Here is a 23105-nt window from a genome sequence, read left to right as displayed (position 1 = left end):
ACACTACTACCTGGGAAGGTCTTTGGGTGAGGTGACATTTTAGTTGGCCTAGAAGGACATGTGGAATGCTGACAGGTGACAACAGGAACAGGTCAGCGATGGATGGGAGAGGTTGAGGAGGAAGGAAATGTAGAGGGGAAAGGGCAGGAGGAGGGATAGCTTGGGCATTGTAAAAGAGGGTGTGTCCTGTGGGAACAGCTCTGGCAATAGCTCTCAGAGCTGGGTGTCCTTGGAGGATAACCTCATCTCTCTGCAAATAACGTTTGCAGATAAGGGTTTTCTGGTGTTTTCTCTGTGTGCTGGTGACATAAGAGGATTTATTCAGCCCATTTTTGAGGTTGTCATGTCCAAGAGGTGGTGCTGCAGCACCTGACCTTCTATCAGCCCCACCCCTCCTACGATGGAAAAACTTCGAAATTCAGATCACAATGACACCAATTTCAAAATAAGTTAACACCCCTTTATGTCTGTCCTTGGGTCACCCAGAATCAAGGCCGAGTGGCTGGCTTCCAGCACCCCTTCTGTACAAGCCTTCCTCAGGGAGTTCCAGTTCTCAGCCCTTCTCCCTCAAGGCGCCTGCAGATTCTGAGCCCAGTGTCTTAGAATTCCTAATGCTAGGATTAGGAGAGAGCATGACAAAGTAACATGATGAGGAAAGGGTTTATTCAGTTCACACTTCCATATCTTAGTTCATTATTGGAGGAAGACAGGATAGGAATTCAAACAAGGTGGGAACCTGGAGGCAGGAGCTGATGCAGAAGCCATGGAGGGATGCTGCTTACTGGCTTGATCCCCTTGGCTTGCTCAGCTTGCTTTCTTATAGAACTTGGGACTACCAGCCCAGGAGTGGCCTCACTCACAATAGGTTTGTCCTTACACATCGATCCTTAAATAAGAAAATGCTCTACAGCTGGATCATATGGAGGCATTTTCTTAATTGGGAGTTTTTCCTCTCAAATGACTTACCTGTATCAAGTTTACATAAAACTAGCCAGCTCTCCCAATAAGACTCAGCTGTGGCCCCTTGAGCCCCACATCTACTCATCATCTGTCAAGTGTGTTCTGTCCAACCTGCAGGTACTGAGGCCTGGCTCCTCACCTGCCTCTTCATTAGTCCAGAAGCTCTGAGTGGGGTGAGGTGGTGAGCTGGGAATGGCTGGTGAATCCATGCATGATCTGAGACAGGTGTCCCAAAATTGCACTCAGCAAACCCTTCAACACCTTGGGCCCCTCCTTAAGGGGTCACTAGAAGATCCTGTACCTATGGGGATTATTTTTTTTTGGGGGGGGGGGTGGTTCCAAGTGTTTCAGCCTCCATCCTGACATCCAGCCATTGTCTGTCCGCCTTAGGGGTCTAGATGGTCAGAGTGCTAGTAGGCGCGCTGGCCGTTTGGAGGACCTGCTTTCCCAGCCTTAGTTTCTTTCCTTCATCTGAGTAACCGCTCCTGTCAGTCCCCCGACGGGGCGGGGTGTGAGGAATCCTCCTGGAGGTTGGGGGGTGTGGCCTGGTTGCGGAGGAAGGTGAGGTGAGGGGCTGCTGGTGGAGCAAGCCACTCAACCCGCGCAACCCCCCTCCAGCCTTGCCGCCCTTCCCTCTCAGCGTCGGGGTGGGGGGGAGTGGGGGGTGGTGGGGGGGAGTGGGCTCGGGTATCCTCGGCCACGGTCGGAGGCACTCGGCTGTGTCGCCATGGCAACGGCGGCTTAGGGGCGGGGGCGACGTGGCGGGCTGGGCCGGCCGGCGGGCGGCGCGGGGTGGGCTGGGCCGCGCTGCGCGGGCCCGGCCGTCGGCGCTCGGTCGGCGGGCGGGCGGCGGCGCGGGCCGCGAGCTGCTGGGGCCGAGCCCGGCCCGCCGTGGGCCGCGAGGGTGCGGGTCCCGGCCCGCCGCCGCCGCGCTAACCCCGCCTCCCCTTCCCCCTCTTGTCGCCCCGCGCGCAGGGCTTCCTCAGCCGCCGCCTCAAGGGCTCCATCAAGCGCACCAAGAGCCAGCCCAAACTGGACCGCAACCACAGCTTCCGCCACATCCTGCCGGGGTTCCGGAGCGCATCCGCCGCCGCCGCGGACAATGAGAGGTGAGCCCGTCGCCGCCCCGGCTGCGCCCGGAGGGCGCGGGGACAAAGCCGGAGCCGGGCAGGGCACGCTCCCGCGGGAGTGACGCCTCGCCAGCCTCCGGGAACTCCGGGAACGGGGCCCCCGTCGTGCTGGGGGACCGGGACTGCACCCTTCGTTGCTTTCACCGGCTGCACCTAGGAGGGTGCTGGAGGTCCGGGGTGAGGCCGAGCAGCAAGTGCCCTCTCGGGCATGTGGGGTCCTGCCTCGTCTGGCCGAGGTGGGCATTGTTTTCCGAGCGGTGCTGTGCCTGGAGGTAGGGACGGAAGTGGTGCCTCCACCCTCAGGACCCATCCCCGGCCTACCGAGTCCCTCGCTGTCCGATACAAAAGGCATTTTCGGCTGGGTTTTGCCCAGACCCGGCAGCGCTCGTGGCGCGGAAAAGGGTGAACATCTGGAGGGGAGGAGCAGGGGGCTGGGCCGCTTAGGGGGCACATCTGCGCTAAGTAGGGCACGTGCTCCGCTGGGGGCTGGGGCGAACCGAGCAGGCAGTGGCCAGGCGCTCGGTTGATGGGCATAACCTAAGACCCGGGAAAATGGGCCTTCCCCCTACAGTCTGGGCAGCTGCTCCCCTTCTTTACCTCCCGCTCCCAGGGGTGTCTTCTGTTCCCTGCTTCCTTCTGGGCAAGCTGAGAGCAGGTGTGGAAATTCCAGGGGGAGGTGGCTTGTGGGGCGGAGGGGAGGGGAGGAGGTTGTTGAGCCTGCTTTGGAGTCACTGGCAACGTGCAGGCTTCAGCTCGCAAGGGCAAGCCATCCTGTCCGTGCGGGGGCACTGGGCGGGCACAGCCTCTGGGGCCCTGGTTCGCCTCCTTGAGTCGTGTCAGCCACAGGCACCTTTCCACTTAGGCACAAGCAGTGATGGATTCCTGTGCCAGTTAGAACGTGTCGTGGAGGTGAAGGAGCCAGTAGGCTCCAAGGAGCCTTTTCAGCATTCAGCCCCAACATCTTAGGCTCCTGGCATCTGCCTTCCCAGGTCTGTGTCCCTTTTACCATTGGCGAGTTGGCACTTCTTGTGTGGGAGGCACAGGTTGAATGATAATGTCTTTCCTTTCCTCCTTGGTTCCAGCAAGCAAGGAATCCAAGTTATCCTAACTCCTGCCCAAGGTGGTGTGACGTTTAACTGACACCTAACATCTACCCAGGGCACCCCTCCCACATCCCAATTAGAACCACTAGACCTTCCATCAGCCTAGAGCTGTTCTTCAGTGCATCCCCACCACTGTCTGCACCTGGCTTCCCGCCCCGGCTGCCAAGCCCAGTCTAAGGCAGGACCCCCCACCCCCACCCTTTCACTGATGGCTATGGTGCCCCAGGGGACCAGGCGTTCCCTGGTAGCAAGATGCATCCAGGCCAGAGCTCGGTGCTGGGTGCAGCCACTGCGTCTTTGAAAATCTCCATTCCCATCTTTGTTATTATTGTCTGTCTGGGCGGCAGGCCACCCGGTTTGCTGCCTTCCTCTCCTCTCCGGCCCCCACCTCCGGCTGTCTCCCCCAAAGAACATGCCCTTCTCTGCGCTTTCCCTGGCAGGGGTCCGGACCCTCTGTTCTCGCATGCGGGGGCTTGTGTACGTACCCCATTTTGTGTGCATGTGGCAGTTGTCCGGGAGCAGGAGAGAAAGCAGGCAGCCCGGGTCTCTGAGTGTGTCTGCCCTCTTGAGAGCAAGCGGCATGCATGTCGTGTTTACCTTCCACCGCTGGGAAGCCGGCACCAAAAAGCCAGCAGTTGCTTGGCTAGCAACCCTAGTCAGAGTCGGGGCTTCGCTAGGATGACCTCAGAAACATCCTGTGCAGCCTGGTCTCAGGTTAGCTGTGTTACATGGAGGGGGTAGGGGGAGTCGGGTTTGAGAGAAACTACAAATCCATTTCTGGAAATGTGGACGGCTGCAAGAGGAGCTGAATGTCATTGGCAGTGGTGTGGAATTGTCTTTTTAAAATTTTCTGTAAACAATCTGTCCTAGTGGCCTCTCTGGCACCGGAAGGGAGCCCAGATTTCCCTCGAACAGTCAGGCAGACTGGGTGTGAATCCCTCTACCCAGTCTAGAAGCTGGGTTTTGCCAGGACTGGGGTCTTGTTTTGTTGCTTTGTTCAGGAATTGATCTGCTGGTTACTGTTGGGTGAGTGGGCAGATGTTTCTCTGGGGCAGTTCTGGAGTCATTATTCTTGGGAGTTGAGTGACATCAACTGTGGTGAATCCACCCCCACCCTCTAATTTCATGATCAAACCTGGGTGAGTGGACAGTGCCTCTTCATTCTTGTGGGTGTTGTGCTGCCCAAGTGCAGTAGAAGGAACAGAGCAAGGAGAGGTTGAGCCCCCTCTCCAGGCTCTCCCACTGACTGCCATGCCTCTCCTGGGATAAATACAGAGACACCAAGCAGAGAGTGGGTGGAGGGCAAGGATGGAGAGGGGTTAGGGGCTTCCAGGTTGCTACCCTCCCATGGAGATGAGCAGTTTAGGACTATCTGGTTATTCCTGTGAATGTAACTGGGTGAATCTGTCTGGTTTGTATGACTGCTAAAGAGGTGTTGTTGCATGTTAGACTGTGCGCTCTGTGACTGCTGCGTTGGACAGGTGGTTTTTTTGTTCTGGAATCCTCCACCCAGAGTCTGGAAACCAGGTGGTTCTGTGCTGGAATCTTTGGGAATCTTGGGAAGGAAGTCTGCCCTAGGTGTGGGCTGTTACTGTTTGGTTGTGAGGCTTGGGTCATGCCATCAGGGACTTGAGGGCTCAGGGCTACAGGACAGGTTTGAGCCTTTCTACTTGTTCTACTGAAAATGGCTCCAGGGGAGGGTCCTAACCGGTCTCCGTGACCCCCGGGCCTCTTCTTTGGAGGCTTTGGCCGTGAGCACCAGCGACAGGTAATCATTTCTCCTGGTAGCAGAAATGAGTGCTGGCCAGAGCGCTTTCCAGGTGAGCAGGGTGCTGGCAGAGCGCTTCCTCTTGCAGACTGGAGGTGTTGCTGCTTCATTTACAGGTTGGTTTTAATGTTGGTAAAAGCAATAAAAGATACCATGGCTCTGCCTTCCCAGAATCAAGTCGCTCGCTCATTTATTGATGCTTCTGAGCTAGGAGGTCAGCTGACATCCTTATCCCCCTTTTCTCCTGACACCGTTTCTAGGTTACTCTGGCCCCCTACTCATTCAGTAAGTGTGCCCCCACCCCACCCCCATTTTCTGTCTGTATTCCGGAAGTGGCAGAACCCTCTTCACTTTTGCCAGTAGGCCTAGTGTAGCACATAGCTTGGAAATGCGGGTGGTCAGGAGCAGCTAGGCAAGGCTGGTGTGTGTGCAGTTAGAGCTGCACTGTCCGTTCCAGGGAATTTGCAGAACTCAGTTTCCACATCTGAAAGTTACTCAGGGAGGGATTCCAGGTGTGTAGAACCAGGGAGGGGCGGTAATTGGAAGTTGGGAGTGGGGGTGGTTACAGGGACCTCCCTGGCCCTGAGTAGGCAGATATGAATTCTGTTTCCAGGGGTGAGGTCATCCGTGGAGGAAGAAACAGGAAGCAGGGTGAAGAACAGGTGGAAGACAGAGCCTATGCTGATGCTGGGCCTTTGCAGTCTCAGGGCTGGTATCCAGGCCAGGGCTTGTGCTGGTTCCTGTCCTGCTAAGCACAGGGATGGGAGGTCAGGTCCTTGTCTGCATTCCTTTTGAACTGGTCAGTGAAGAATAGGGACTGCGAGATGCAGTTTAGACAGCTACTAGGTATAATGGGCATATGTGTGTGAGCTTTGGCTTCCAAGCCATCCCTGGAACAAGTCACCCAGGCTTTGGGAGCCTTACTTTATACATCTACAAAATGAGACAATAAAAATTATGATGGAGATACTGGTATCATACATTCAATATTTAATCACACACACACACACTCCTGTCTCATTTCATGAAGTTTCCTTAGCATTTAAGACTGGGTCTCACACATTTCATAAATGTTTCTAAAATTTGATTAAGTTTAAGCATAATGTGTGAAAGAAGTTAGCCTAACTGTAGTATTTCAGCAAGTGTCGACAGGAGGAAGCCATTTTGCTTGGTAGGCCTCAGTTTTCTCATCTGTAGGCTGGACTAATAGTCACTCATGTGGTATCATTCCAGAATTCTAGAGAGCTTGTAGATGCTGCTGTTCCTGGTAGGAGGAGCTTAGTGGTAATGGAGAAGAGGGATGCTGACCTTGAACAAAGCAAAGCCAGAGGCCTGGGAAAGGGGCCTTCTTCCCAGCCATGCCTGGGAGGGAAGATCTTCCCTATGTGGTTTACCAATCTATTCTAAATGCCCATTGTTCCAGCTCCTTCTGAGCCATCCTTATTTTAAACCATCTAGCCTTTAGGTTTACTTTTTCTTTATTAATTTAAAGCCTTGTGCATTCATTTTTGTCCGCATCTCTCTCATCTTCTCTAGGCATAATGTTTTAGAGTTATTAAGCCAAAGAATATGGAGTTTGAAGTTTCTGACACACACACACCCTATATCAAAATCCTCTAATGGCTTATTTCTTGCCAGTGAGCTTTGAGAGTGACCACCTGTTGGCGTTTCTTCATACCCTTTAAGAGATGAGTTGTCTGTCATTAAAATGGACTCTGTTTTTGGAGAGGCAGGAAAAACGACATTTCTTTATTTGCATTAATTTGCTTGTTAGTGGCTGAGTGCTAGCTGCTCTCCTGAGTCAAGTGGCCAGTGGTGCTGTTTCCTCCAGACTCATCTCTTCTGTCCTTGTGTTCTGAATTTCCCACACAGCCCTTTGCAGGACTTTCAGTTGCCCTGTCAGGCCTTCCTTAACACTGGGAGGCCTTGTGTGGGTGAGCCCTCCATGTTATATGAGCTATAACGGGAAATCCATTAACTCCTGGTGAGAAAGGCTCACCTGGCTCTCATCTCTTTCCTCCTCCCCGTCTCCCTCCCCCAACATAAGAGAATCAGATCTAATTCTAAACCAATCATCATTATGAAGAAGCTTATATTTAGGGCATCTGTTCTTCAGCATAGGCAGGCAGAGAAGGGGCTGAAAGGTCCAGGGAAACTGAGGCCAGGCATGTTGTAATCAGATTCCTCCCTGTGCACCGCTTTACCTGGAGCCTCGTGAGCACAACCAGGCCTAACCAGAGCCATGGACGCAATGCTCAGCCTCGTCTCCCGAGGAGAGGGAAGCCACAGACTGCAACCTGGGTGCATGGAACAGCCAATTTATTTTTGCTTTCTCATTTTTATTGCCTTCCTTTTATATCCGCAGCTCCCTTGTGTGCCTTCTAGAGATCTGAGCTGGGTAATATTTTAAGGAATGGTGGAAATTAGCTAGTGATCAGCCCCAGGCTGCCCAGCTGAAGTTTCAGAGGCTGGGGAAGCCTTTCTTTGAACAAGCACACTTACGTCTGCATACTTTATATATTTTGCAAGTATGCACTTGTCCTCATGAAGGTGTATGTGCATGACATGTAAGCATTTTTGTATATGTATTTTAAATAAGCATATATATGTATGTATGTATATATATACACACACACACATATATATATGTATATATATATATGTATAAAACATTTGCAACCTATCAGTTTCGCATCCTGTTGGATTAGACCATCTAAAGTTTTAAGATTTTATAGGTCAAATATAGGCAAATGATTCAGTCTAAATACTACTCAGTAAGTGCTGGCTACTGTATTATCATTGTGTGTTTTCTTCTTGTGTGTTGACATATACTCTGTGGTACCCAGGTATGTAGTCTGTGTTTTCTGAGTGTGTGTGTGTGTGTATGTATGTGTATGCTCCACTGTCCTCTGTGTGTGTGTTTTCTGTGTCTGTGTGCCCATGTGCATGTTCCCGTCCACATGCAGTTCTGTCTGGGCCAGTAAACATGCTGGCTCAATTTGTGAACAAGCTGCCTAACTTCTTGGGGGTAACTTACCAAGCCCCAGCCCTTTGTCTCCCTCTCAGCCTCACTTGCTATGTAAATAGAGCCCAGGTCCTGGTGACAGCCAGCCTGGGGGGGGGGGTACCATGGGACTGCTCTCCCCCAAGTAGCCTTGCCTATTTCTAGTCCCCATATCAGAGGCTATGCAAATCGACTCTTTAATGGAATTCCTTTGCAAAATATTATTTGAACCAGAAAGTTAATTACTGGGCTCTAATTAACGGCTATTTCTGAAGACCACAGAAGCAAAGTGGAGATCATAGAGAGACTGAAAAGGCAAGAAGGGAAGCCGTGTGCCTCCCTGGTTGGCATGGTGCCTTCCCAGGCGGCAGCATAAGCCTCTCCCCAGTCTGAGTTGTCAGCCCTATTCTCTTTGCGAGTGTGAAGGACAAAATGCCCCTTCCCCAGAGGCGCGCTGGTGGTTACAGATTTCTGCTGCCCATGAGTCCAGAAGGGGCCCCCTGAACAACATCCCACTGGGTAAGAGCCTTGTGAGTGGGTGTGAGCAGCAGGCCTGGGTTGAACTGAAGCTATCCCATCCTTCGAGCCCCCGGGTGACATGCCTAACACCTGCCCTCTATGTATTCACTTGAGTTTCTTCAGTGGTACTGTCCCTTTTCCTAGTCATCCCATGCAAGGGGTACTTTCTGTTACCAGAAGCAGAGTCTAGGTAGGTGCCATGGCCAAGCTCCATCAAGAGCTTAGCTTCTTGCCCTCAAACCCCTTCAGTACGAAATTGTGGAGTCACCTGTGTGTGGTCCCGGAGTAAGGTGAGCCTGGACTTGATCATGTGCTATATCATCTGTCCCTTGGATGCTGTAGATGAGATGTCTTCCTCAGTAGCCCTTTTATTACCATCCTATGTGTCTCTTACCTAAGAAAGACTCAGAGGTGACTCTGTGATGCGTGTGACATGGAAGCTTCCCCTCCCAGCCCTGCTGGACCGACTTTCCCATTCCTCCTGAGTTAGAGAGCATCCGAGCTTTGTGGGCATGTGGCTGTCCACCTCATGTGCTGTTCTGCATGTACCCTAAACACTTTTCTTGGAACTTGGGATGCAGGTACTTGTGAAAACCATCACTTATGCACTACAAGTCCTGTCTATGCTAGGCAAGTAGTGGAGTAAGATCCCAGGAGAGGAGGAAGACAGTGTCCAACCGACACCCTTCCTGGGGACTCTGGCTAAGTGATCCCAAAACTGGAGGTGAATCCTGATTCTGGCAGTATGCCAGGAATGCTTTTGCCTGCTCAAGAGGCCTGCGTGCCTCTGGTTTCTGACAATGCTTCTGGGGCATGGGGTGGGGGTTGCTGATGTGAAGCAGCCAAACAGTGCTGTGTCCTGAATGGAAATATTTACTGTTGCCAGTGAGTAACTTGGCACATGCTGAGAGATGGGGCTGTGGACAGCCTCAAGGCCCTGCTCCTTGTGGTGTCCCCCCAAAAGGTAACCTGAGAGGCTTTGCTAACCACCTGCTGGCACTCATGGGTACCTTGGGGCTTGTGGGCAGGGGCTGTGAGTGTCACAGGCATTGGCTGTGAGTGAGTTCAGCTTTCTTATCTCTTGTGGCCCATGGTGAAATAACTGACATCTCCCACTGTTACCTGCAAGGTGAGTTGTTCTAGCATCTCAGTCTCCCTCTTCTTTTATCCAGTGGGAAACTCCCAGTAGGGAGCTGGGGTGCTCTTCATTCAGCCCTTTCTCAGCTGCCCTGGCAACTCCCCCATCTCTGTCAGCCCCTCCTGCCTGCTGTTCTGACTTGTCTTGAACAAGGAGGGTCCTGCTCGATTGTACAGTCAGCCCAGCCTGATTGTAAAAGAACACATTGGGCAGAGATATAGATGATACCAGGGTAGCACACGCCCTAATAAGATGCGACATTGTCTTAGGGAGTTTTCCTGCTGAGGGCAGTGAATTAGTGTAGCATCTCCCTGCGCCCACTGACTAAGGGGAAGTTAATTTCATGCTCTGTCTTTTTGACATTCATAATCAGAGCGTTGTATTGCAGCTGCAGATTGTTAGCACGTGAAGAATGGCCAAGCCTCAACAATTACTGTTTCTGGCTGGGGAGATTTATTAATGGATGGTTCCTGGTCCCACCCCCTGTTCCTGTTCCCTTGATGCCTTCTTTGCAGCCCCACCCCTCCCCCACCCCCAGAAGGTGGTCAGGAAACTCAGTCCCAGAAGTGGCTGGGATGGAGCTTGTCATAGATAGATGCTCCATGCAAAGGAAGAGTCGTCTGCTAAAATACAGGTTCTGGGCCCCACCCGAGTGCTGGATGCTGGATGACACTCTTGAGTTAGTGCATTTCCTCAAAGTTTGAGAACTGTTGCCAAACTTAAGAACCCCTGTAGAGGGGCAGTGATTGTGACCCGACTGTGGCTCATCTGACATGCCTGGTGCTGTTTTTGATTCCTCACAGAAAGGGGGTGGGCGATTGTTTCCCAATTCACAGATGTGTAAAACTAAAGCTCAATGTTTGAGTGGCTTCATGTCACTTTTGAGGGGGGCACCCTGCTCACAAAGTTCATTCCTTGGCCAGAGCCCAGACAGAACCAAGATTTTATTGGCATCTGGTCCTGCCAGTTGCTTTAAGGCAGTAATGCTTTTTGAAAGAATATCCCAAACCATAAGCCCTCTTGTTAGAAATAAGCTCAGGGTCAAAAACAAAACAAAACAAAACAAAAAACGAGACCAGCACTCGTGGAAGTGTCTCCACCAGGCAGACTGTGACTCTTGTCAGGAGGGCGCTTGCTCTTCTGCTGTGGTGACTTTCTCAAACTGGTATTTGCTATTGAACCCTCACTTTGTTTGGAAAGCAGAGTTGTGCCAGTGCTCTGGGCTACCTGGAGGTGCTTGGGTGAGGCCAGGCATTGAGATGCTGGCCAGCCGGTGAGTACGCTCAGAGAGGGGAGAGCAAACCTGGAGCTGTACCTGTCGCTGTCTCCAGGTCCAGTGTTGAGGCCTTGCCAGTCACTGGGCTCACTGCTTACTCCAGCTCTGGTTCTAGGTATGAAGTTGAGGTGTAGAGAAGTGACTTCACTTACCAGGATAAGCGGCAGCCATGTAATTCCAGCCTAGTTCCATTCAGTCAGAAGCTCCTGGGGTAAGATGAGCCAGGGTATTAGGGCTGGAGGGGTGTCCTGCCCTCACCAGGGAGCTCTTTTAGCACAGCCTATGTGGGGGAGTGGGCAGACTGTCCCAGCTCACCCATGAACGGTGGATGAGGGAGAGGGTAAGGGGATCTGCCTTTAGAGGCAGGGTCTTGGAATTTGTGACCCTAGCCGCCTACCTCCGGCTCTAGTCCCTACAGTTCCCACACTACCACTTGCTGAGGAGTCAGGAGCCTTTCTGAGGCCCCAGTGTCACCTGCTGTTTCCCTCCTAGCCTCAAATTCCTTGTTTTAGTAAAGCGCCCTGGCAGGGCCTGCAGTTGAAGTCATTGCTAGGCTTTGGTCGGTCGTGAATCCCCTGGAGCTTGGTGGACCATTGTAGCTGGGCAGGATGCAGATGCCTGGGACCTTGCTGTCTACACAGCAGGCTTTTCTTGGTGTTGGGATGGCCCCACCCACCACCATTGAGTAGCTACTCTAGATTGGCTCTGCTTGGTCTGTTAAGTATGTCTGTGTTTCATCTGTTTGAAGCACATGGATAGGGACCACTGCTATCCCCACCTCACAGTCCTGCTTGTCTGTAACTTCCTGGTTCCTGTCTTCTTAGGATGGCACTGGTTAACAGTAGTGGTTGGGGGTGCTGGGTAATTGGCTTTCACAGTACCCCACTCTCCAAGTCAGAACATGAATGTGACTTTGGTTGCTACCTTGGAAGATCAGGGCAGAGAATATGGTGCTGGTGAATAGTTAGCCTCTTGCTTGTTTTACTGTGGGTCTGCGAGAGGGGTGCAGAGCTGAGGGCTTGCTGAGTGGGCTGCAGGCCACAGGCCTGGTCCAGGTTACCTGAAGTGGTCTCATCTTTGCCCTATAGTCTGGATGTGTAGCTTTGGTGCTCTGAGTAGGAGTCATGAAAACCTACTCCAAGGTATTTCCCAGGCGGTGACTAGCTGCCTGCAGTGGTCTTGGTGAAATATACTGTCTCTTCAGACTAGGAGAAGGACCTGCTCTTCTGTCTGCCATACTTGGAGCCCACTGGAATGTTTCCCAAACTTAGTTCCAAAGACTTCCACATTCTTGCTGGTAGTAATGGGTTGGGGATGGGGTATTTCCTAGCCAAAAGCCATCTGGGGTTGGGGGGATGACCTCAAAATTGGTTCCAGAGGTTCCTAAATATGGGAATACACATTGTCTTCTGCAGGGGGCATTTGTTTCCTTACCTCAAGGTTAGAGCCTTTGAAAGCCCCTGCAGTGAAAACAGCAGTTTGACTTTATTTAATCTTGGGCTTCCTGCCCCCACCCCAGCCCCAGGAGCAGCTGGAGACATCTGCAGGAGTGTTCTGCAGAACATCATTTGGTAAACATTAGCTTGAGGTGTTCCCTCTCATCAGAAGCATGTTTTTAAGACGGAATTTTGGATGCATTCCCTGCCTTCAGGACCTGCAGGAGTGAGCCTTGCATAATGGCGTTGCTGGCTCAAGTGGCAGGGTGACGTGTTGGAAAAAGTTATTATAAGGTCCTCAGAGTTGTTCTTCAAAGCACTTTCCAAGTCTCGTGTGTGTGTGTGTGTGTGTGTGTGTGTGTGTATCTGTCTGTCTGTCTGTCTTCCAAGAGTTAGTGGCTTGACCAGTTCTAATCTCAGCTAGGATATTGGGAGTTGTTGTCCCTTTGTGGGATGAGCAGCTCCCACACACAAAACTGCTCTGGCTCTGGGTCTCCCATCCCCCTCAGGCCCTCTCTGTGGAAGGAAGTAGTTGGGCAGAGGCTGTCCACAGATTTGCATAATTGTACTGTCCTCTGAATAATTAATAAACCACTGTCCTTGCTGGGAGCAGAATCTGCGCCATTATGGATGGGTCTGCCAGGAAGGGTTTGTCAGGAGCTCTTGCAGAGGACCCAGTGAGTGATTCTTGGAGTCCTTGACCTTTCAAGGAGCCCCCTCTATAAGAGAAAAATGGGGACACTGAGTGTTCTGGGGAGTTGCCAGTGTTCTGCCCACATGGCCCTCAGGCCGGCCTTGCTGCTTCTGGGACCCACAATGAGAGCTCTGGCACATATGGGTCATGTGTCTGTGTCGGTCTGGTGTCTCTGTTTCTGTCCAGTCTTCTCAGATGTGTGACCGACCAGCTGTTGTGGGGATCTAGCCCCCTTTTCTGGAAGCTGAAAGGTCATGATGCTTACTAATGGCTAGGACTGAGTTTCCAAGCAGGAGGCAAGGAAGAGAGACATACCTGCGTGGCATCCTCTTCCTGAATTCCAGTCTGGAGCAGATTCCTTTCGAGATTTCCAGTTCTTTTTATTGCCTCTTTATTCCTTCTGGTATGTGATTTCTTCCTTCTTTCCATTTCTTCCCTAGAAATGAAAGTTGAGGCTTTGAACTGCCCTGACACACTCCTGGTCCTTTTTTTGCAAGCCTGGGTACACTTCCCCGACTCCCCATCTTGCAGGTGTTAAAGTGTGCTAGGCTGAGGTAATCCTATTGTGCCAGCAGGCTGGGCAGCATCCAGTGAACCAGAGGAAGGAACTTTCTTTAAGGCACCGACTCCTCAACTTGAAGTGCTAATGTGTGTCTGAATCTGCAAAAGGGAATACAGGCTGCTTTGCCTCTGCCCACATTGACTGCACAGTATCCATCTGCATATCCCTAGAATAGGATACCCTGTTCATAGGGAACAGACCACGCTATCATGCTATAGCTGAATGTGCGAGCCCTGGCACACCCCTACTCCTTTTCTGAGCTTGCAGTGTGTGTGTGTGTGTGTGTGTGTGTGTGTGTGTGTTGGGGTGTGGAAGAGTGTGAGTGTGCATACAGGAACATTCACCTCTTGGCTTTCATACCCCCCCAGGCTGTGGCAGATCAGGAATCATCCCATTTTACAGATGAACTAGAGAGGCCCAGAGAGAGTAATTACCACACCCAAAGGCATAGAGTCTGCACTTCAAATTTACATTCACCAGCTGGGCCTTAGGCTCTTTCCCTTGTAGCTATCAAGAACCATTTGCTCCCTGGATAAATATCAGTCTGTTGGCTAGGGTAGGGACCTGTTGCTTCTCCAGCTGTCTTCTCCACTTGTTTGGAGTATCTAGGGTTGGGAGATTAGCAAAATCTCCGTTTAATAGTTTTCCCACTGTGGGGTTGGCTTTGGCACCTTGTGTCACTGTGAGCACGAGGCTACCAGATGCCCTACTTATCCGGCTGTTCCTGACAATCTACCTTTTTCTTCTTGTTGCCCTGTGTTTTGGATGGGTCAGATATTTTGAAGTATCCTAAAACTATGAGGAATTTGTCTTAGACTATGGTGGTGGGAGGGAAAGGAGGAATGTCCAGCTGGCTTGTCTTCCTTCAGCCCTTTCTGAACCTAGAGGTTGGACAGGCAGCCTGAGGTGGACATGTTCTTGGCTAGGCATGGGGATTGCACCGAGGTGGAGCTATGAGTCAGGATTTGGACCAGCTGTTTCATATATCTGGAACTGGAATGGAATTTCTATCCTCACTTCGTTGAAAACAAGCCATACCAGGCCTCACTGATGAGCAGAATTCTGCTTTGACACATAGACCTGTGTCTGGACCAGACCCCATTTTCTTGTGTGATGAGACAGGTCCCCTGGGGTTTTAAGTTCTACCTGAAATTTCATATGTGATCATTCCGTCATATTGTGTTATCATTCTTTTATCTCATTATGTAGTGGATGGTGTTTGAGACCTCAGAATCCTGACAGTAGATCTGTATCAGCACCCCCAGGGTTTACCCCATCTTGTAGGAAGACATGGCCCAAGACAAGCAGGAAATGATGTTTGTGCTGACATTTCTTCCACTTAGAAAATCAATATTCTGTGGTCTGCCTAATTGCTCTGTTGCTGCTAAATGAGTCATTATGGAAGGAAAATAGCAAACGCATTGTGAGATTAATGGGAGAAAATAGTTGGCAAATGACTTTGGTTTGCTTCCGAAACTCTGAGAAGGTGTTACTATGAGAAATCTGGAGAGTCGTACAAGGCTAAGTTTCAGGCCATGGGGAGACAGCAGCTATTGGGTGGTGAGGTGCTAAAGGTCTGAGATCCCTGCTGGGCAGGACACCTCAGGGACTGGAGCCTTACAGCAGCATAGGCACTTTGATGGTCTGCTCGCGAGGGAAGGGGCACTGTTCAGTTACTTGTCAGGTATCAAGCGAGGCGGGAAGATGAAATGGTAGAAAAACTAACCTCAGCCTCTCCCCTAGCAAGGAGATACGCTGGGGTAAACATGTCTCACAGGCAAATTGCAGTCATACTTCCCAGTGGCAGTGAGTCCAGACCTGCAGAGTTTGATCAGGTGGGACTAGGGTAGAAACAGAGTTTCTAAAACATCCTGGGCAGGTACAAGAGCTTATGCCTCTCCCATGGTCTGACAGCCTAAGAAATATGCTTCTTACAAGTATGGAAACCAAGGCTGAAGACAGCTAATGAATGATACAGCCCTTAAAGACGGGCTGGCTTTAGATCTGGGCTCGTATATCCCCAGGTCCAAGGGGATGCTCCTCTGCTGCAGGAGGCTGGCACTTGCAGGTGTATCTGCAACTAGAGTCAAGAACTTCATTCCTGTAACAGGACTGGCAGTTAGCTGCCTCCGACTGTTGAACTGGGGGTCTGTAGGATGTGCCAGCAAAGTGTTGACCTCAATGTCCCCAAACCAGACTTTTCTTCCTTACTATGTCTTTGCTTCCTCTGTAATGGCAGCCTGACAGTTTTGTGATGTTATAAATTCTGAGTGTATTAAGGAGTCTTGAAAAGGCTCTGTATGTAACATGTCTCTCCCTCCCATGAGGCCTATTGGTTTACTCTCCTTTTGAGTACCCCAGCTCACCTGGGGCTGTCTGTCTGTCTGTAGAGGTGGTGGAGGCGGTGTGGTCAGCTGATCATGGTTGGAGATCTCTGGACTCCCCAGGGTTTCCGAAGTGGCAGGAGCAGATGGGGAAGAATTGACCTTTCCTGTGAGACTGATTAAGAGGCATTGAGGAAACCAGAGGCCATGCTGCCTGCCCTGTCTTTTGGAGATAGTTGAGTGTCTTCATGCTGGAGGAACTGTGCAAAGAACCCTAGCCTGGGAGGTCAGATCCTTGTGTCTGAGGTCCGCTCTGGTGTATGTATCCCCTGTAAGTTCTAAGTACTTCGGGGATCTGCTCAAGCATCAGGGTCCCAGAGAGTAGCCCTGCCTTCCTCCTCCCCCACAGTCCTGGCTTCTGGGGGATGGGGAATGATGGTGTCATATGCTGGTCTGCCTAGATGTCGAATTACCAGTCTGCAGACTAACCCAGTGCTGGGTGTGCTGGGAGCCAGGCCTCAGTGTGCCCCTGTGGGTGCAGGTAGTAGGCCAGAGCCAGGTGGGCTGCTAAGCTTTGGAAGATGTAGGAACTTGCTGGGCACGTTGGTTCCTGCTGCTGGCTAGATGCCAAGTTTCAGCCCAAACTTGGATTTGATTAGCTGTTTTTTGCCCCTTGCCAACCGTGAACTGCAGCCCTCCATGGCTGGAAGCTAAGTGTTTATGTGGTTGGTTAAAGAGCCCAGTCAGGGCTCTGTCCCACTCTCATTTCATTTCCCCCATATTCTCCTTAGTTCTTTGAGTAAACACAAGGCATTCCCTGCGGGGACTGCCCCGCCCTGCCCCGGTGTGCTACTGTGCTGCTGTAAATAGGAGGGGTGCTTAAGGGCTCCCTTCTGGTCTTGCTCCTGCCTCTTTGGAGCCAGGCCTCTCCCTCTCCTGATAAACACTGACCAAAAGCAGCTTTGGGAGGAAGTCATGGCAGGAGCCTGCAAGTGGGATCTAAAGCAGAGGCCATGGAGAATCGGTGCTTACTGGCTTGCTCTCTGGTTCACTCAACTTGCTTTTAATGTAACCAAGGCCCACATGTACCCTGCCAGGGGTGTCACTGCCCACAGAGCAGACTGAACGAGGGAAGCATCATCTTAAGTGAGGCTCCCTCTTCCCAGATGACTCTAGGGCGTCAGGCTGACAATAACTAAGCAGCACAGCCAGCTTGGCATCTCTGTGTGATGCTCTTAAGATCACACAGCAGCTCTGATCTGGGTACCAATCTCGAGTCTCTTCCTAGGCATGTTCTGGCTTTCCATCATGGCAGACAGGCCTGGGCCTGCCAGAACCCAGGAAGATGTGAAGTAGAAGGTACCTGGTCAAGGCTTCACCCAAACCACATATAATATCTCTGTGGCTTCTCTTTTGGACCATGAGAGGATTTGAGATTCTTTCTTCTCAATTTCTGTCCCAGCGAGCAATCCAGACACCGTGCTAATATGTATAGGTCCAAGTAGGCAGTGGGCTGTCCTCAGAGCCTGGTCTCAGGGTGCCCTGAGTAGCTATCTCTCTCTCACTGGCAGGTCAGAGTGGCTGAATTTCTAGTCTCTGAAGATGCCATGAGTAGTAGCAGGAACTCGGCACACAGCGAGGTCAGGGATCCTTGTTGCATTGGTGTCAGGTAGACTGCTGTGGACGCGAGTGTGTGCGCTTGTCTTCTGGAGAGCGCCAAGTGTTCGCTAGTTCATTCCTAGCATGCTGCAGTGTGTTCATAGCAGGGGCCAGAAGCTTCCTTTAAATGACAGTACTCCAGACAGGACCTGAATGCCTTTGGCAGCACTAGTTTGCTGAACTACTTGAAATTGGGGCAGGTTCAGACAGGGTAGTAGCACCTGTGCGGTCAGTGGGAGGCTTCTCGGGAACACTACATCCTTTCTAGTTCACTAAAGAAAACTGTTGTCCCCTCTGGTTGCTACCCCTGCACATGGAGTTCTGGTTTTGAGGGGGATTGTGAGTCTGCCCTTGGGTGGAGTCAGTCCAGGTGCACATGTTTCCCACCGCATTTGGAATTCATCTTCCTGTGTCAGGTTACACTGCATACACAGTCTGCAGCAGTACTCGGGACTCTAACCACCCCACGGGCCAGTCTGGTCTGCCTGGTAGGAACCCGGGTAGGGGCCTGTTTCCCTTCACTCTCTCCTCAGCTCTGCTTCCTCTGTGCCCCAGCACCCCAGCAGAAGGGGCAGGCATCCCATGTGGTCACTAGATTTCTCTGCCTCAGGAGCTTGAGGACAGAGCTGCCATGCCGCTGCTGGCCCTTGTGCTGGTAGCCCAGAGAGAGCATGTGCTGAAGTGCCCTGCCTCTAAAGGCAGACTCTTCAGCCGCCCTGGCAACAGCTCCACGCCAGCCTGTGGTGTGGCCACTGAGCGTGCCTCCTGACTGGCTGCTTTCTCTAGCTTCTCAGCGGCCGCCTCTTTCAGGTTTCAGGCAAATGGTGAAAGAAAGCTAAGGGGCCGGGGTCATCAGACTGTGTGCGGCTGCCTACAATGTGTGTGCTCATGCCCTGGCCAGGACCCCCCCCCCCCGGGGGCTTGCTTCTGTGTACACTAGGGTGCATCTGCAGAGACAACAGCTGGCTTCAGGGGCTTAACAGGCCGCTGGAGCCTCCGGACTCTTCTTGTCCTTGCTGCCCCCCACCTTGTCCCCTGGGCTCCCCTGTTTACTCATGCAGATGAGGGGGGTGTCAAACCCAGCTTTACCATTAGCCAGTAAGATGAGAATGATGGCAGTTCTCAGAGCCTCTAGAGAGGAATAGATGAGATTTACAGCAGGGTGCAGGCTGATGAGACCAGTAGGACACTGTCTTAGTTAGGGTTTTACTGCTGTGAACAGACACCATGACCAAGTTAAGTCTTATGAAAAACAACATTTAATTGGGGCTGGCTTACAGGTTCAGAGGTTCAGTCCATTATCATCAAGGTGGGAGCATGGCAGTATCCAGGCAGGCATGGCGCAGGAGGAGCCAAGAGTTCTATGTCTTCATCCAAAGGCTGCTAGTGGAAGACTGACTTCCAGGCAACTAGGGTGAGGATCTTATACCCACACCCACAGTGACACACCCATTCCAACCAGGTCACACCTATTCCAACAAGGCCACACCTTCAGATGGTGCCACTCCCTGGTCCAAGGATATACAAACCATCACATTCCACTCCCTGGTCCCCATAGACTTCTTCAAAAACATGAGTCTATGGGGGCCATACTTAAACATTGCATAATGCAAAATGCATTTAGTGCAACTTTCAAAGTCCTCATAGTCTATAGCAGTTGCAACAATGTTAAAAGTCCAAAGTTCAAGGTCTCTTCTGAGATTCATTCAACTTAATTAACTGTAATCCCCAAAGCAAGGCAGGAAACCAGCTGGGCAAACTCCAAACTCTGCATCTCCATGGCTGATGTATGTCAAAGTGGTCTTCAGATCTCCATTCCTTTTTCATCTTTTTTGACTGCAACAAACTGCTTCCTCCTGGGCTGGTTCCACTCCCTGTTAGCAGCTTTCCTCTGCATGTATCCCATGGCTCTGGCATCTTTAACATCTTTGAGTCTCCAAGGCAATTTCAATGTTACAGCTTCTTCTTTCAGTGTCTGGGATTCCACTTGATCTTTTGGACTCTTCCTAAGGACTGGCATCACTTCTCCATCTCTGTCCTCTGTAGCACTCTATGCTCAGGTTGATCCACTCCATTACGGCTGCTGTTCTTGGTGATCATCCCATGGTACTGACATCTCCAATACACTGGGGTGTTCCACTCCAACTAGGCTTCACCAATAGCCTCTCATAGGCTCTCTTCAGGGTGCCAAGCCTCAAATCCTTTGCATGACCCCTTCAATCCTGGGCCATCAACTACAGCTGAGGCTTCACCTTTTCCAATGGCCTTCCCTGTCCTCTCACAGTGCTAAGCCTCAGCTTCTCTCCATTATCCCTTCATTCCTTCACAAGCAGTACCACCTGAGTGACTCTTACACATTACCAAGTCCAGCCGCAGCATGAGGTGCAACCTTGGTTATCTCTGGAACACGGCTTCTTTGTGCTCCCAGAAAACAATTTCCAGAAGATTTCACCTCAGTGATGCTGGTCTCTTCTTAATCACTGCTAATTCCTTAGCTCCAGCTAACCAGCATCAATTTTCCCAGTAGTTCCTTCCATTCTTAACTCTAGAGCCAGAGCCACATGGCTGAAGCTGCCGAGTTCTGCTGCATACAGGAACTAGAACATGATCCCCTTGTATTATTACATTATCACCAGCTTTATGTTTACTAAATCCTTCACTGCCTAAGCTTGGCTATCCTGGTTCTTGCTCTGTAGATTGACCTTGAATGTAGAGATCAGCATGCTTGTCTCATGGGATTAAAGGTGTGTACCACCATGCCTGGATCTAATTTAGCTGGGTAGGATCTTGCCCCAAGGTCCCACTCCCTTAATCTTTATCTCCTAGAACACAAGATTTTGCTCCATTTCACTTCCTGGTACTCCTTTAATACTCAAACCATATATTTTATATTTTTCCTTTCTAAGCTTGCTATGCTTGTTCAAACTTTTCTTCATAAGACTTAACCAGAGAACAAAGTCTCTGCTGGGCTTTTTTGAAACTTCTTTTGTCAATGCAATTAATCCAAGTCTCTTTACCTTAGCCTCAGGCAAACTTTTCAGACAAGGGCAAAAAGTAGCCACATTCTTCACCAAAATACCACAAAACCAGTCTTTATGCCACATTCTGAAATTCTTTTCCTTTGAAATCTCTTGGGCCAGGTCAACACAGTTCAAATTACTCCCAGCAACAAAGTCTTCCATATTCCTACTAGGATGACCCATTAAGCCCCATTTAAAGCATTCCACTGCTTTCCAAATCCAAAGTCCCAAAATCCACATTCTTTCAAATAAAAGCATGGTCAGGCCTATCACAGCAATACCCCACTCCCAGTACCAACTTCTGTCTTAGTTAGGGTTTTACTGCTGTGAACAGACACCATGACCAAGTTAAGTCTTATGAAAAACAACATTTAATTGGGGCTGGCTTACAGGTTCAGAGGTTCAGTCCATTATCATCAAGGTGGGAGCATGGCAGTATCCAGGCAGGCATGGCGCAGGAGGAGCCAAGAGTTCTATGTCTTCATCCAAAGGCTGCTAGTGGAAGACTGACTTCCAGGCAACTAGGGTGAGGATCTTATACCCACACCCACAGTGACACACCCATTCCAACCAGGTCACACCTATTCCAACAAGGCCACACCTTCAGATGGTGCCACTCCCTGGTCCAAGGATATACAAACCATCACAGACACCATCATGTTGTGTTCCCCTCCCTTGTGTCCCCTTTATCCAGATGCCTTCTGCTCTACCCATCGTTCAAATCCCAGACCCTTTTACTTAGAGCTTGCTTCCTTGATGCCCCATGCCCAGCCTCTTTAGCTCTTCATTTGAGTCCTCCTCATTGGATCTGCTCCTCAACAGCAGGGCTTCCTCAGGACACTGTGGGAGTGCAGCCAGCCCTACAGAAGGCACTCTGCCCCAGTCTGGATAGCTGAGTTATAGGCTGTAGAGATTAGCTCCACCGAGAGGAGCTCGGGGGCCAAGTGAGGAAGGGACGTGCTCAGTGGGCTAGAGCACCTGGCCTACCGCTTTGTACTGCTCTCTGTGGCACATGTGACAAGCTGTGGCACAGTGTGACAAGTCAGCTCTCAGGAGTCAAGTGTGAGGCAGTGATAGCATTTGAGGTTTGAAAGAAATAAGTCTCTCAGCTGGCAAAGCAGGGACAGTTCACTGAGACAGACAGAGGGAATCCCGTGGGTGAGCAGAGGGCTTCAGAGGTCTAGAGCCCTTCTGTGTTCTTGAACAGGCTGCGGGAGGTGCAGAGGAAACTCAGTACTGGGAGAATGGGAACAGTTCTAAAGGCAGGAGTGGGGATAAGGAGAGGCGAAGAGACTGAGGGAGGAAGAGGATGGACCCATGGCGGGCCTCTTTGTGCCAGGTGCTTTGTTTTTGGAATCAGAAGTCTAAGAGGCAAGCTTGCTTCAGTGCTGGGTAAAGGGTGTAGAGGGCTTGCTGCACTAATCTAAGGTCCTGAGTCTAGTACAAAAGAGGCAGAAGGAACTGCCAGCCTCACAGCCTCTTAAGTCCTCTGGTGGACACAGCCTATTGAGGACTGGCTGGCATCTCCTCTCAGCTGGGTTGGGTAGGCTGTTCTCTTGACCATGGGTAAGAACTACTGAGTGTCCAAGAGGGCATGGCACAAAGAGTCCTGCAGCATCTCTAGGTCCCTGGCACTGATGACACAGATGTGCAAGTGAAGCCTTCATGTGGGCCTGGCCACTGCTGAACTAGGCCAGAGGTAGAGGTTGTTAGACCCAAATCCTTGCCCATGACCATTGTCTCTGTAGCTCCTGAAGGGCAGACCTCCCATAGACAGCCCAAGTGCCAAATACACACATTCATTGAGTACCTACTGCATGCCCATTGAGCACCTACTGCATGCCGTGCACCGTGCCAGGTGCTGGGATAATAACTCTGGCAGGGCACTTCATGCTTCCCACAGCTCCTCTGGATCTCGTTAGGAGGTTGAATCTCTCCAATTGGATATTTATTTTCTTGTTTTCCAAGTAAGGAGACTGAAATAGAGAGGAGAGTGGCTTTGAGGTAACACCCGCAGCCACCAGCAAGGAACCAAGCCCATCCTGAGCCTTGACCTCTCCCTGGGTTGAGGGTATACTCTGGGGACTGGCAGCTGTTTCTTCCCAAAACTACATACTGAGATGGAGTTTCAGGAAGCCAGGCCCACAGAGAATCCGTATCCAGGAGAGCAGGACTCCTGGGGCCACAGGAAGCACCTGCCTGGTCCTTGTCTCCACCCAGCAGGAATTGGTTGTTGGGGACAATTGTCTGTGTTTGGGGCAAGTCTGAGGTAGAAGAACAAAGAGAACCGTCACTGCCAATGCAGCTCTGACCTTGAAAACCCTGTGGAGCTTCATTTATTGGAAAGAAAGAGGGAAGAATTGGTTACCAGCTTCAAAGCAGGGCAGGCCTCCTGCAAGCAGCATCGGTGGAAACCTTGCCTTTGTGAGTTCTTGCTGTTGAATTTCTCCTTTTCAGCTTGACAGAAGTCCTGGGGATCTTTGTTTGGGTTGGCCAGAGTTGCCAGGATCAC

The 23105-nt window shown here is 51.1% G+C and overlaps 1 protein-coding gene and 1 long non-coding RNA gene across 11 annotated transcripts in view; one reads left to right on the top strand and one right to left on the bottom strand.

The window, feature by feature from the left end:
• The window catches only part of Dab2ip (DAB2 interacting protein), a 176283-nt gene that overhangs the window by 101908 nt on the left and 51270 nt on the right, over nucleotides 1–23105 (top strand). For 8 of the 10 annotated variants that reach the window (XM_029484645.2, XM_029484632.2, XM_021181770.2 and 5 more), the window contains one exon: nucleotides 1936–2069. In XM_029484645.2, the coding sequence (XP_029340505.1) occupies nucleotides 1936–2069 (134 nt within the window). Of the gene's footprint in view, nucleotides 1–1935; nucleotides 2070–2956; nucleotides 3080–22830; nucleotides 23018–23105 lie in introns of those variants that run through there. The other 2 variants (XM_085834976.1, XM_085834974.1) reach the window with 2 other exon arrangements.
• On the bottom strand, nucleotides 2063–4078 carry LOC147005938 (uncharacterized). The gene is made up of 3 exons (XR_015046546.1): nucleotides 3679–4078; nucleotides 2688–2972; nucleotides 2063–2356 (listed from the first exon to the last, which is right to left on the bottom strand). It is a non-coding gene; the product is annotated as an uncharacterized LOC147005938 (long non-coding RNA).

This window comes from Mus caroli, unplaced genomic scaffold (assembly GCF_978045245.1).
Source record: "Mus caroli unplaced genomic scaffold, Mus_caroli_1 scaffold_2, whole genome shotgun sequence".
Lineage (NCBI taxonomy): Eukaryota > Metazoa > Chordata > Mammalia > Rodentia > Muridae > Mus > Mus caroli.
This window is presented reverse-complemented; position numbering and strand designations above follow the sequence as displayed.